Source organism: Aquarana catesbeiana, linkage group LG01 (assembly GCF_042186555.1).
Source record: "Aquarana catesbeiana isolate 2022-GZ linkage group LG01, ASM4218655v1, whole genome shotgun sequence".
Lineage (NCBI taxonomy): Eukaryota > Metazoa > Chordata > Amphibia > Anura > Ranidae > Aquarana > Aquarana catesbeiana.
The window spans coordinates 751,648,594-751,663,688 of NC_133324.1; the positions used below are offsets into that span (position 1 = coordinate 751,648,594).

General features: G+C 44.5%; 1 protein-coding gene across 1 annotated transcript in view; it reads left to right on the forward strand.

Moving 5' to 3' along the window:
• Window positions 1-15,095, forward strand: part of RXFP1 (relaxin family peptide receptor 1) — a 522,477-nt gene that overhangs the window by 448,195 nt on the left and 59,187 nt on the right. The window contains exon 17 of the mRNA XM_073605821.1: window positions 4,438-4,656. Coding sequence (XP_073461922.1) covers window positions 4,438-4,656 — 219 coding nt within the window. The remainder of the gene's footprint in view (window positions 1-4,437; window positions 4,657-15,095) is intronic.

Here is a 15,095-nt window from a genome sequence, read left to right on the forward strand (position 1 = left end):
ATTATAGTGAGGGAATCAGCAGCAGAAGAATGGTGGCAGGCTCAAGGCAGACTGGGAGCGATAGGTCCATGCAGCAGGCAGAGGCAAAGGCAGCAGTCCACCCATCTCCCTGTGACACAGAGGGATCACACAGAAATCTCCAGGTACAGTACATGCTGCAGGGCCAGAACTGGAGGAGGGGGGAGCGGCAGGAGGGCCACCTGCTATGCTATTTTCACTATGTCCTGACTCTACAGCAGCACCTTTCACCTCCAGTTTTACTTCCCCTCTCTGTGTCTGTACACCTTCCCAGTCACACGATCCTCCCCCTCCTTCACTTTCTTCTGTTTGTTTTGCTCTCCCCTCACATGTATTTTTACTGCTCACATCCTGCAGCCTCCAGTGTCAGATCTGACCATTCCAATCACTGATTTTCTGCCTTACACCCTTTCCATCCCACATTACTTTTTGTCGCTTCCAAACTGGTCAGCAGCTTAGTACATTCTCTGCACTCATTTAAGGTGGCCATAGTAGGAATGAAATTACCAAGAAATCATTTATTCTATGGCCACCTTAAATGAGTGCAGAGAATGTAATGAGCTGCTGAACAGTTTGGAGAGATAAAAAGTATTGTGGGATGGAAAGGGTGTCAGTCAGACAGTCAGCGATTGGATCCTTAGGAGAGGAATGCCCAGATCTGAGACCACACTTGTAAAGAAGAATTCAGCACAGGGATAATGGGAACCTCTAATAATGGGCACAGCAGCCAGCAGGTGTACAGACCCGGGAACTCAGCACAGGGATGGTGGGGACCCCTCATAATGGGCACAGCAGGTGTACAGACCCAGGAACTCAGCACAGGGATGGTGAGAACCCCTCATAATGGGCACAGCAGGTGTATAGACACGGGAAATCAGCACAGGGATGGTGGGAACCCCTCATAATGGGCACAGCAGATATACAGACACGGGAACTCAGCACTGGGATGGTGGGAAACTGCCATTCCGCTCCTTGACAGCGAGGTGTGAGGTTGCTGGTTCCTTTGCTTCCAGAGAGCAGGGGCTGGAGTTGCTTCTCTGCCCCAGGAGGAGTGCTGGATCCTGGGAGGACCCTGGCGGGGGCCCCCTGGATAGGCCTGTGACTAGGCCTCAGCCTGTGGAAGGTACTGGGCCTGGCCCAAGGAGTGATGAGTCCCTGTCTGCCTTTAGACAGAGGATTGTTGGAAAGCTGAAGTGGATTGAGAAGGAAGAGGAGAAATTGTTGATTTTGATGGCTGAAATTAAGAAGAAAAAACAGGTTTGTGCCAAACTATACAGCAAGAAGAGACCGGCTCTGAGGCCTATAGTGGCATATTTAAAGAAAAATATAGAAATGAGGAGCAATGTAATCGCATGAGAAGAGGAGCCGCTTCCTGCATGGAAAGTGACCCACTCAGCGAGGAGCTGCAGGTACCGACAGAGCCAGCAGAGAGTGAGAAAGTGGGCCCGGAGGATGAGCCCAGCTCTTCAACACCTCAGACATCTGCTGAGTCCTCAATGGTGGAGGCCTCTGTCTCCCTCCCTCTGCAACAGCAATATGGAACATCTGAGCAGGAGGTTAAGTGAGGTACTGGCATGCTGGAGTTCATCTGTAAGCTGGAATCCCCAGATGATGATGAGAAGATGGACATCGTACCTCACCCTGTGAAAGAGAGACCTGTAGCGAGAGCAAGATCCAACATGAAGTCTGCAGCAGCTGGGAGGAAGTCTGATCCCACCGTCAGCCATAACAACACAGCAAGTAGGTACAGTGTGTGTGCAGGATGGTGATGTGGACTTCATTAGTGACAATGGGCTTGCTGAGTGTTGTAGTACTACGGGCAGTCAGCCCTAGACAATGTACAGCATGAAGTGCAGTCTGAATTACCTGCTGAAAACAAAGCTTCAGATGAAACTGGTAAGAGTAACTGTCAGCTTCTGGGGGAAGAGTCTGCAGTGAGGAGCTCCATTGACAATACAGAGACTTTGCCTGGACCAGGCACAGCGGCTGTTCCTGTGAATGGTGGAGGAGATGCTGGGTGCAGTAGTGCTACAACTCTCCAGGAGTCTGCAGTAATTAAGACTGTGATTGATCCCAGGTTTGTTGCTGTGTGTTCAGAGCAGGGGGAGGGGAAGAGTCCTGCCTCTACTAATCAGAAGACTGTTATCACAACTGATTCAGACTCTCTGCCAGCAGGTTAGAATGTTTCTAAGGACAAGACTGCAAATGCTGCTGGTGTAAGAAAAACTTATGCAGGTGTTGCGGCCACAGGATCTGGGAAGGGACAGCAAGTAGGGAAGGAGCATGAAAATGTTTTATCTTCCTCCCTGTTTAAAAGGAGGAATGTTGTTCAATTAAAATGGGAGGGCAGTGGAATCCCCCCACATAGGAGGGCAGTGGTGGATAAAATCCTGCAGATGGGGTTTACACCCACAGATATCTTCACCCTGATCGGTCCGGCAGGTTCCTATGAGTATGATTTGTCCTTTATCCGTCCAGAGTCTTTGGACATATTTTGGGAGAAGTATGAACACGTGTGTAGGGGCCTGCCGGACTGGAAAGGGCTCATCCCAAAGCTTGTTTCACGCCAAACCCTCATTAAAATGGTGACATTTCTTGTCCATAATGAGTCCATACCGCAAGGGGATTTAACTTTTTGGTGAGGAGGTATGGAGAGGTCCTGAGCCCCCTAAAAAAGATTTTGGACGATCGGGGAATATGGACGGGGGGTCTGTGCAGCTAAAATTAAAAGTAATTGACAATGTTGTCCAGCATCTGCCATCCTCAGCTTTCCTGGGGAGGGACAGGCTGACCATCTTTTATCCGGGCCAGCCAAAGCTCTGCAATAAGTGTGGAGATGTATCATATCTAACAGTAATGATACATAATCACCTCATAAATGGCTATTTACAGACCTGCATTACTAACAGTTTGATTTTTCAGTTTGTTTGCACCCCCCCAAAAATTCTGAGCACCAGCCACCACTAATATAGACACTCTACCCTGACAATACCACAAAGTAGTAACACATATCCTCTCAGCTGCTAGACGGAACATCACAAAAATCTTGAAATCACCCTAACCACCATCAGTGTTAAGTGTAATAAAGCAGGTCCAAGACCACTTTTGCTTATGAAAAGATCTTAGCAACAGATAGATGTGCCCTTATCAAGCTATCCAAATTATGGGAACCCTGGTCATCATGGATTAAATCCCACTTTTAATACTGGTGCCTAGTGTATACCCTACCCTTCTTCCCTTTCTTGTCACTCTGCTCTCTCTCCCCTACTCTTTGCCCTACTCTCACCTCTCTGTTGCCCTGCCTCTTTAATGCCATGTACACATGAGCGGACTTTTCGACCGGACTGGTCCGACAGACTATTCGACTGACTTTCGACGGACTTCCAACGGACTTTCCGAATGAACGGACTTGCCTACACACGATCACAACAAAGTCCAACGGATTCGTACGTGATGACGTATGACCGGACTAAAATATGGAAGTTGATAGCCAGTAGCCAATAGTTGCCCTAGCATCGGTTTTCGTCCGTCGGACTAGCATACAGACGAGCGGACTTTTCGATAGGAACTGGGTGCGGCGGAGTTCTGATGTAAAGATTCAAAAAGTCTACTGCAGCTCAGATGAAGCCCACACATGGTCGTATTGTCCGCCAGACCAGTCCGGTCAAAAAGTCCGCTGGTGTGTACGCGGCATTAGAAGAACTGCTTACGTTAAAAGGCAATAATTCTTCAGAGGGATTATCGGGTTAATGGTATTTTAGTTGTATAAAGGAAAACTGTCAGGCAGTTCAATAGAGCATATCATTAATGGATAACATTTGCTTTGTATGGTTTTAATCTTTGCCTTTTGCAGTTTCCAGCATCTGCCTATATAAGGTGCAATATTTGTTTGTATATTCGTTTGTACCTCTGTTAGTGTATACCTCTGTACTTCTTTCAGCACTGTATGACTGTATTATGAAATGTACAAAAAGTGTATATGCTTTTTGCTAAATCTCAATAAAAATGGTTAAAAAGTCTTTTCAGAAAAAGCACTGAAAAAATATACTCATTGTTAAGGCAAGGTAACATATATTGATTTTGGTAACTGGCTTTTGATACGCTTTTGTTTCCCACAGGCAGCAATCAGTGAATGCAAATTACTTTTATAGAGAACAGCTAGTGCTGCCAGATTATGTAGATCACATTTTACAGTCATGGACAGGTGCTGGCAAGCACCGTTTCATGTCTGCAATTAAATAGGTCCCAGGAGTGTAAATCATCTTACATTTATATATAGCATCATTTAACAGTATGTATAACATTTTCACATGTATTCATTCTGGTACTTTTTTGTACTGATTATAATCAAAGATAATTTAGTAAAAATCATAAATAGCAATTGCTAATTTTGTACTGTGTTTTATATTTTTCCAACAGGTGTGAATTTGGCAGCTTTCATCATCATTGTGTTTTCATACAGTAGTATGTTTTATAGTATCCATCAAACTGCAATAATGGCAACTGAAATCCACAACCACATCAAGAAAGAAATGACATTGGCCAAGCGCTTCTTTTTTATCGTTTTCACAGATGCCCTCTGCTGGATACCTATTTTTATACTTAAACTTTTATCTCTGCTTCAGGTTGAAATACCAGGTAAGTTTTACATCTTAACCACTTGACCTCTGGAAGATTTACCCCCTTCATGACCAGACCATTTTTATCAATGCAGCACTGCATTATTTTTTAACTGACAGTTGCGCGGTCGTACGACTCTGTACTGAAACAAAATGTATGCCCTTTTTTCCCCACAAATAGAGCTATCTTTTGGTGGTATTTGATCACCTCTGCAGTTTTTATTTGTTTGTGCTATAGAGAAAAAACGACTGACAATTTTGAAAAAAAAAAAAAATCAATATTTTTTACTTTCCGCTATAAAATATATCCAATACAAGAATTGAAAAAAATCAAATTTCTTCATCAATTTAGGCCAATATGTATTCTGCTACATATTTTTAGTAAATAAAATCCCAATAAGTGTATAATGATTGGTTTGCGTAAAAGTTATAGCATCTACAAACTATGGGATATTATATTTTTCTTTACTGTTAGTGGTGGCTATCAGCGACCTATAGTTGCAATGCGATATTGCAAGGGACAGTCAGGACACTGACACTTTTGATATTTTTTGGGGACCAGTGGCACTAATACAGTGATCACTGCTAAAAATATGCACTGTCACTGTACTAATGACACTGGCTGGGAAGGGGTTAAACATCAGGTGCTATCAAAGGGTTAAATGTGTTCCTCCCCAGTGCTTTACTACTGTGGGGAGATGCTTGTACTAGGAGAAGGTATGGATCGGTGCCCCTGGTTAGCAGAGATACAGGATCCATGCCTTCTGTTCTGACAGAACAGCAATCTGCCTTGTTTACATAGGCAGACCGCTGTTCTGCCTGTGTACTGAAGCATCGGCGGTGCTGGTGGATATCAGTTCTGCCGTACCTGCCAATCAGCTCCCTCTGTCTCTAATCTGGCGGCATGCACCCCAGACCCAGAAGTGCAGGATCACATACTAGGTTCTGGAATAGTGGAGGCATGGAGAAGGAAGAAAGCTGGGTCATCTCGGATTGGACGTTTTTTTTAATGTGAATTTTTGTACAGTTTGACAGACCCCCTTCAAAAATTGTTTGAGTTTGGGGCACGACCAGAAGATCTGCAAGAGTGTTCCTCGTTCCTCCTGCCATCTCCAGCAGCAGTCTGAAGTTGAGTGAAAGAACCGATGCAACCGTGACAGTGTACGACAGGCATGTCCGGCCCGCGGGCCAATTGCGGCCCGTACTCCGTTTTAATATGGCCCCACTGGTAATATAAATATCTTTTGTGGCCCCCAACAAATCCCTGAGCACCGCTCAGGACTAAGGATGAGCTCGGGTGTGTTCACAACTCCACGTGCCCGAGCCCGTCGGGAAGCTGACAGCATGCACCGCTAATCAGGCACTGAGACATTTCCTGGTCCGCAGCTGCAGAGATCGGGAAATGTCTCAGTGCCTGTGATTGGCGCTGCACGCTGTCAGCTTCCGACGGGCTTGGGCACGTGGAGTTGTGAACACGCCCAAGCTCATCCTTAGTCCTGAGCGGCGCGTGGGGATTTGTTGGGGCCACAAAAGATTTATATATCCAAATAACATGCCCAAGCTCATCCTTAAGCGTCGTACACATGATCGGATTTTCCGACGGGAAATGTGTGATGACAGGCTGTTGGTGTAAAATCCGACCGTTTGTATGCTCCATCGGACAATTGTTGTCGGATTTTCCGCGGACAAATGTTGGATCGCAGGTTTTAAAATTTTCCACCAACAAATGTGTGTTGTCGGATTTTCCGAGCGTGTGTACACAAGTCTGTCGGACAAAAGTCCAAAGTACAAACACGCATGCTCGGAAGCAAGGACGAGCCGGAAGCAGTCGGTCTTGTAAAGTAGCGTTCATGACGTGGCAAATTATGGAATCTCAAAATGGAGCGCACAATTGTCTTCTTCTTTCATGGGATAATAATGAAGCTGCTTTGCTGGTGATACTGATGGAGTTATTGCAAACACATTTTCAAAGGCTTTTTTTTTCTAGTGATATCAAGAATAATATTGTTATGCTTTTTTTTTTATTTGGGCAAGTTACCACAACACCATTATCCCCTAGTTTTTAAGATCAAAGATACAACTATGTTGGTTTCCCTTGTCAATTTTACATTGTATTTTTTAAATGTAACTGCCTACTCCCAAACTGTCATTTGAAGTAAAACACATAGCCAAGTATTATTCTACACAATATTTTATTAGTGCATTAAAAAAAGAAAACAAATAAAATTAGACATGCTATCTGCCAATAGAACTTAACCAAAAAGTGTATTCTATGCATCCAAAAATATAGAAAATATACCAAATCAAATTATTATTCAACCAAAAAAAATAATGTCAAAGCAACTCCAAGGCCAATAATAAATAACACGTTATCAACTCCTATTCCGCAACATGTCTGGTTGACGAACGGCCGTTCAGAAAGGAACTGAAGAGTGCGGAATGAAAAGCGCGAATCAACAACTCACCAAACTTCTACTAACACGAAATTAGCAGAAGGAGCCCAAAAACAACGTAGTACATCACTGTTTTCGTATTTGTTGGCTGACAATGGGATCAGAGGCTGAAAACTGATGTACAAATATAATGATAATAAATAAATACAAGCAGACTATAGACTCAGAAAAAATCAGAACCGAGGAGGGGAGGACAGAGCGTAAAGGAAGAAAATCAAGTTTAATTTGGGAAACCAAATCTAAAGTTTTATGAATCCCTAAATCATTACCCCCCAAATAAATAATAACTACATCAGGACTAGAGAAAGAAGAAAGCAATTCCGTTAATAAAGAACGTAGAGCAAACCAAGACATTCCACGGTAACCATGCCAATCAATAGTTGCACCCTCCAAATTTAAATTAAGTCCATAGACTCTGTTGGAAGCTCGAACATGTGCCCAGTAAATGAATGAATGTCCAATAAGCCATACAGTGTGTGAAGAACCTTAAATCAGAAAAAACATAAATTAGGTCTAATATAAGAACTATAACAGTCGGATTTCCAACCACCCAAATTTTTTAATATCGGACTCAGAGAAACCCAACTTGGCCGCCTCAGTCACTGCGCCAATACGAAATGAATGACTGGTAACACATAAATGGGGCAAATCAAGATAAAGCAGACATTTTTTAAGGACAGCCGAAAACTGGCGCTGAGTAAGTGGAGAACCAGAGTCGTGAAGCAACAATTGCGGTGAACCAAGGGGCCGAGATGGCAAATATGTAGACAACCAGAAGAAGGCGCAAACCGGTGAACCGAAGGATCGCGGAATAACAATCCACCGACCCCTCCCCAACTGATCAGTTTCGCTGAATCGCAGAAATATTTGAATAAAATCAGGGCCCATGGAAACATCAGAAAACCACAAACCCCCTAAAGAGGATGAAGACTTAGGTAGCAATTCTGAAATGCGGAAAGCCCCAAAAAATAACAAACTAAAAGAGACCTTAAAAAGTAAATCCTCATCAGTAGAATAACAAACAAAGGCAGAAGCAGCCATCAAATGTCGCAAAAGAGAGAAAGTGACCGGAACACTAGTATCACTACGGAAACTGCGTTTACGGTAACCCTTCAGGACCTGCTTAACTAAGAAAAAGAAAGAACAAGGCGGAAAACCACGGCTTTTAAAAAAGAAAGAAATCCCCGCCAAGATTTTAACAATATGCGAATACGAATAAGTGCATCGCATCAAATAGTCTAAAAAACGTAAAACTAAAGTCTCAGAGATACAACTAGAAGGAACACCCAAAGAAGTCAAAAAGACATTCCATAAAGACCACGCAGCGTTGTAATTCGCCCACATGGAAGGAGCAAGAGAGTTCATCAATGCAGAATTCACAGATCGTAGACCACGGACCATAGGCGTTCCGGGCAAGGTAGACCAAGGAGATCCGCTTCTGGGGCCAGAGCACGAAACCGATCTATCTGAAAACGTGAAAGAGAATCAGCAATCACATTAGTGTACCCTGGGGTGTATTTAACTTTAATCCAAAGATTAAGTTCTAAACATTTAAGAACAATGCAACGCAAAACAGCTAACACAGGCAAAGACTTAGAAGACAAGCAATTGATCGCATAGGCAACCTCTTTGTTGTCAGAATGAAACAACAAACGGGAATTGCGAAGGTGAGCACCCCAAAGATCCAAGGAAACTAGAATCGGGAACAATTCAGGGAGTACAACATTTTTCGTATATCCCAACGAAAGCCAACAATCAGGCCAACGCGCAGCCGACCAATGACCCTGATAAAAGGCACCATAACCCGCACTCCCAGCTGCATCAGTGAATAATGAAACAACTGAATTATCCTGGAAAGGCGTTTGCCAAAAAGAACGGCCATTGTACGAGGAAAAGAAATCATTCCAAACCAACAAATCAGATACTAAAGAAGAATTGATCTGCACAAAATGATTCGGAGATCTACAACCAGCAATAGCTCTATACAATCGTTTAGAAAAAACACGGCCCATAGGAATTATACGCGTAGCAAAGGCTAGTAAGCCCAACAAAGATTGCAATGTGCGAACGGTAACCTTAGGTTTGGAAAGTACAAAAGAAATCATAAACCTCAAACGATCTAACTTGGCCTGAACGACATTCCATCACTTCAGTGTCAATGGTAACACCCAGGAATTCAATACAAGTCGTTGGCCAAACTGACTTTGAGGGCCAATGGGACTCCAAAACGTCGGCAGGTTAAACGAAATTCAGTGAACACATATAAGCATTCAGAAGTATCCGCCGGACCGAAAAATAAAAAATCATCAAGATAATGTAATACATTAGATGAACCCGTCAAGAAAGTAACCACCCATTCCAAAAATGTCGAAAACATCTCAAAATAAGTACAGGATAAGGAACAGCCCATGGGAAGGCATTTATCATAATAATAAAAACCATTGTGATGAAAACCCAACGAGTTAAAAGCCGAAGGGTGTATGGGCAACAGGCGGAAGGCAGATTTAATATCAGCCTTAGCCATAACAGCAGACATACCCAAGCGGCGAATCCTGAAAATCGCCTCATCAAAAGAGGTATACGTAACAGTACTTAATTCTGGTTCGATTTCGTCATTAAGAGAAAAACCGGCAGGGAAAGATAAATGATGGATGAGGCGGAAACTATTGGGTTCCTTCTTAGGAACCAAACCTAAAGGAGAAACACGAAAATCAGCAAACAGAGGAAATAAAAATGGGCCTGCAACCCTACCTTCAGATATTTCCTTAGCAATTTTACCAGAGACAATGGTAGGGAAACGATGAACAGAGACAAGGTTATCACAACAAAGACAACCAGGGCCAGAAAATTGAGGCAATCGAAAACCAAATGAAAAACCCTCAACGAGAATTTCACCATCCTGCGGTTTGGCCAAATGAGAAGGAACGGCAACATGGCGGGCAATTTCACCGGTGTTACTCCCAGTACGAAAACTATCCCTAGAAGGAGCAACCACGTTGGAATGCATTTTTTTAAAACGAGAGGCAGGATGATTACCCGAACAAGAAGCACACTCATGTGTATAACGGCACGAATTCGGCCATTTACACTGCCCCTCATTAAAACTGAAACAAAAACCTTTCTTAAATTGTAAAGGTTGGGAAGAAGACACCGGCAATATGGGTTTACGTGGTATAAGAAGGTTCAACCACAAACCCACATCTTTAGTCCCCCAAGCCATATTTTTATGAATAGCAAGTTTTTGACGAAACGACTCGTCGTAAAAAAACCAAGCCAAACCAGGAAAATTGTATGCCTCAAGGATAATCTCAAGATGCCTAAAAAGGCCGCTGCAGAGCTCCGGGCGCCGCTCACCCATAACACTAGAGAAAATACAAAAGGCCTGTAGCCAGTTATTAAAATTGCGCGGAGCAGATTTTCTCTTGTCATAGTCATTCTTGTCGGAATCCCTAACATCCATACGATTTTCCTTAAATGATGGCAAAAGAGAGAGTATCTCAATATAGTCGCCTTTCCAAATTTTGTTTTTGACAGACGGCGATAAATGGAAGCCAAGCGGAGAAATTTCGCATGTCATGGCTTCTTTAAAGCAACATTCAGGAACTGAATGTGAAGATGGATTCAATAAAGGCAGAACATCAGCACCATTGACCGACAGAACATGCGCAGGCGGTCGCACATCCACAGCAGGTAAAACCCCAACATTTAAACCATCAGAAAAACATTTCTTAAAATTATCAGCAAATGAAGCAAAAGAAGACATACATAACATCAAATTATGCATTTGATTAGACTCACCACTAGGTGTCATCTGTGGCATAGATTGTGTAGAAATCACAGGTCTTGCAGACCCCAAATTAGCATCAGAAACAGCCTGCGTAGAATGCATTGAACCAGAGGGGTTAGCTGTAGGAAAAGAACAAGCACTAATAGCATCAGAAATCAATAGAGGACGCATCATAGGAGAAGGCAAAACATCACTCATATTGTCAATTGGTAAATCAGGAAGGAAAGAAGAGGAAGACAAAGCAGTACCATCACCAGCATTAAAATTAATTTTAACATTTTCTGAGGCAACAGGCAATAGTAAATCATTGTCCCGCAGAGACCGCTTACCATTACCTTTGTTTTTACATTTCTTTTTTGCTGGAGTTCCCTGGGATTCGATCCGGCGGACCGACGTCAGATTCGCCGACTGCTCTATGCCAGTATCTACTGCGCATAAGCCATGTCCCATCGAAGGTACCGAGCCAGCAGCCGAAGAGAAAGGAGGCTACATCGGCGTCATCACAGGCGGAGTTGCGCTGTCAATCACTGTGGGGGCCCATGAAACAGCTGGATGACAACCCGGAGGAAGAGCCCTGAACGGAAACGGAACACCGGAGGGACCTGGAAGAGAAGCCATGACCGGAGGTGGCTGTGGGAAATAGAGAGGGGGGGGGAGGAGAAGGAAAAGAGGCAGATGGAACCGGAGGAGCTGCGGAGGAGAGGCAGAAACGCAGCCAGGAATCACCGTCAGGAGCAGAGGCCCGCTCCATCATCTGACGCAGTAGATTTTCCATGCCTAAGGTGAGGAGACAGACCAAGGAGATCCTTCTTCTTGAAGTGCTGCCGTTGGTCTGACGACCGTTAAAATACTTTTTTCTTCTTATTGGTACTTCTAGTCACCTGATCCTTCTTAGAAACTTCCAGAATTTTTTAATAAAGTTTATTTATAACAGTTAAATGATCAATAATATACATTACAATAACTGCCTATTTGTTTCAGTCCCTGTTCCCATAGGCAGGGGTCGCTAATGAGCTTCTCCTGCCTTTCATTCCTTGCCGTTTGTATGCAAGACAAGTTTGGGCCAACTCCCTTCGGACAAAAGTCCACGTTTTTTTTGGCCAACAATCGATCGTGTCTACGGAGCTTTAGACTCTTCACCACACACAGCAGTGTGCAGGCAAGTTTTTTTTTTTCAATTGAGATGAATACATTGTAAAATCTCAGTTAATGTCAGTTGGTCTAAATCAGTTGTTAATATATCTGGGCACAACAGGTATACTTTCTGTTAATATTTTGTGAACTTACAGTAAAAGTTGACAGACAACCTTTATCACCAATAATATGTAATGTACTTTACAATGTTCCTGACATATATTTCAGCTTCCTGAATTTTTTTTTCATTTGGCCTTCAGATATGAAAGGCAGAGTGATTTAACACCTGTTTAGATTTGTCATCTATGTGTCGAAATGAAAAGTATGCCGTTTGCAATAAACTTTACATAAAATAGTTAATTTGTATTTAATTTTAATGGTTCAAAGAATGTCAGGCAAAATGGTCGGCCCTCACGCATGTTCACTTTATTAAATCTGGCCCTCTTTGAAAAAAGTTTGGACACCCCTGGTGTACGATAACACCTCGTCAGAATTTTAAAATTAGTTTCTTGTATTTTTTTGCAGATGGAGGATTTGTATGTAAACCAAATGATGTGTTGTTGTTGGTTCAGACTTAAACTTACAGTTCAGGTCTTGCTCCCATCTAGTTAGGCAAGGTGGTTGGTGGTTTTCTGGGGGTGTAATCAACAGTTTATAAGTGGTAGAGAGTACATGTGGCAGAATGCCATTGTACGAACAGTACTCTTCAAGAGTAGTGAGGGGTTGACAAAAATTTCTGGGGGGTGGTATGGACTTTAAGAAATTACAAAGTTGAAGAGCTCTCCAGAAGTCTAGCTGAAATGTACCTGAGGGGTTTGTAAGGACAGGTATTGATGGCCAGTTCCCTGCGCTCAAGAAGTGAGAGGCCTGGAAGCGGCCAGATCAGTATTTGGAAGGTGGCATCTTGATAGCCCGGTGTAAAGAGTGGGTTTCCCAATATTGGGAAAAGTGGCGAGTTTGGGGAGGAGAGAGAGGCTTGTGTGAAAAGATGCAAGCAAAGTCTTGTAGTGGGGCCAATAAGGGGGTGGCGTTTCATATTTCTTGACAGCGATTGGTAGCACCAGGGTGCTCTGCGAGGAGGTATGTCACTTTGAGCTTGTTCCAACTGGAACCACAGCTTGGTGTGTTGATGTTGACACCAGTCAATGAGTCTACCCAAGTGTATTGCTTGGTAGTATTTACGTATGTCTGGCACTGCCAGCCCCCATGTTGTTTGGGTAGTGAAAGTTGTCCTCTATGTAGGTGTGGATGTTTGCAGGCCCATATGAAGTCAGTAAATGATGATTGCGTCTGTTTGAAGTAACTAGAGGGGATAAAAAGTGATAGGGCTTAGAACAGTATAGGAAATTGGGAAGATAATGATTTTAAGTATATTGCAGGGGCCAAACCACAAATGCAGTCCAGCATGCCATGTCTTTAGGAGAGCTCTGACTTTTTTCAGAAGTGGGGGAAAATTCAGGTTGAATAACTGAGAATTTAGGGGGGATGATTCTTCCTAGATACTTCAGCGCAGAGTTCGTCCATTTAAGTTTAAAGCTCGCTTGAAGATGTAAGAGGAGGGGTTATGGTATTCCCACCCCCTCTGCTTTGGACTTGTTAAAAATAATTTTCAAATTTGATAGTGCACCATAAATCTCAAATTCGTGAAGGAGGTTTGGTAGCGAGATTAAAGGATTTGTAAGAGAAAACAGCATGTCGTCTGCATATGCCGATGCTTTCTGTTGAGTGCCTCCAATGTCAATACTTGTGATATCTGGGTATAGATGTACTTCGCATAAGAAAGGCTCTAACAACAGGGCAAAGAGGAGGGGTGATAGGGAGCAACCCTATCTTGTCCTGTTGGTAATCAGGAAGGGTTCAGATAAAACACCATTAGCTCTGACCTAAACAGTGGAGTTAGAATAGATTGTTGGTGATGGGGGGCGTGGCCTGGAGAGTGATGGGGTAGGACGCGTTTAGAAGGAGCTCCGCTTCCAGAACACAATCCTCCCAAAATCCGGGCGATCCTCACCTAATTGCGGTGATCAGCAAGCCTATCCTGCTTCCTGACTGGCCATCAAGGTAATCTGGCCTTTTGGAGTGCCATCCGCGGCCGCGATCGCTGGATTTCCCCGCCCGGGGACTGCTTGTAGGACAGGCCGCGGCTTCGGCCTAGTCCGTGGAGCGGCGGCCATCTTGCTGCACCCGGCGGCGGCCCTGACACAGTTTCTGGCCACATCCTGCTCCCCAGAGACCCCTGTTTGACTGCCCTGGCCACCGGACCACCTGTAGACACTGCCATAGTAACTTTAAGCCCTGTGGCAGCTTGCTGGAGAGACTGAGGCCCCGGCCTGCTGCCTGGAGCGGCGGCCATCTTGCTACACCCGGCGGCAGCTTGTATTCATTTCCCTGCCACAGCTTGCTCTCTGGGGGCCCCTGGTTACCTGCCCTGGCCACCGGACTACCTGTGGGCACTGCCACAGCATTTTTGCACCCTGTAGCTGCTGGTTGGAGGGTCTGAGGCCCCGTCCTGGTCTCTGGGGCAGCGGCCATTTTGCTACACCTGGGACCACATCCACCCCTGGCACTCACTTGTGGGGGATTCCTTGAGCGGCATCAGCAGCAGGTCTCCAAGCTGACGGATTCTTCACATGCACCGCCGATCATCACGGCCAGCCGGAGGAAGGGGTAAGCAGCTGAGATTTCCCCCCGATCTGGTGGAGACAGGGGCGGCCTGTGTGGGCCGCGTGGGGTCCGGGAGGCGCACCAGTGGTGACATGGCGTCCCAGACGGAACAGCCGGAGCAGTCCCCTTCCACGCAGCCGGGCCTGGCGGATGTCCTGGCGGCTATAGGAAACTGCCAAGCCTCCCTTACTACCCTTACCTCCAAGGTAGATGCTGTGCAATTAGATGTTGGTCTAATAAGGCTAGACATGGATAAAATTAGGGGCAGACTTTCTGCTGCGGAACAGCGCCTGGGGCAAGTGGAGGACACTGTAGAGTCTCATGGAACAGATTTAAGGGCCCTGCAAACCAAAATTAGAGCACTGGAATATAAATCCGAAGATGCGGAAAATCGTAACAGGAGGAACAACCTCCGTATTG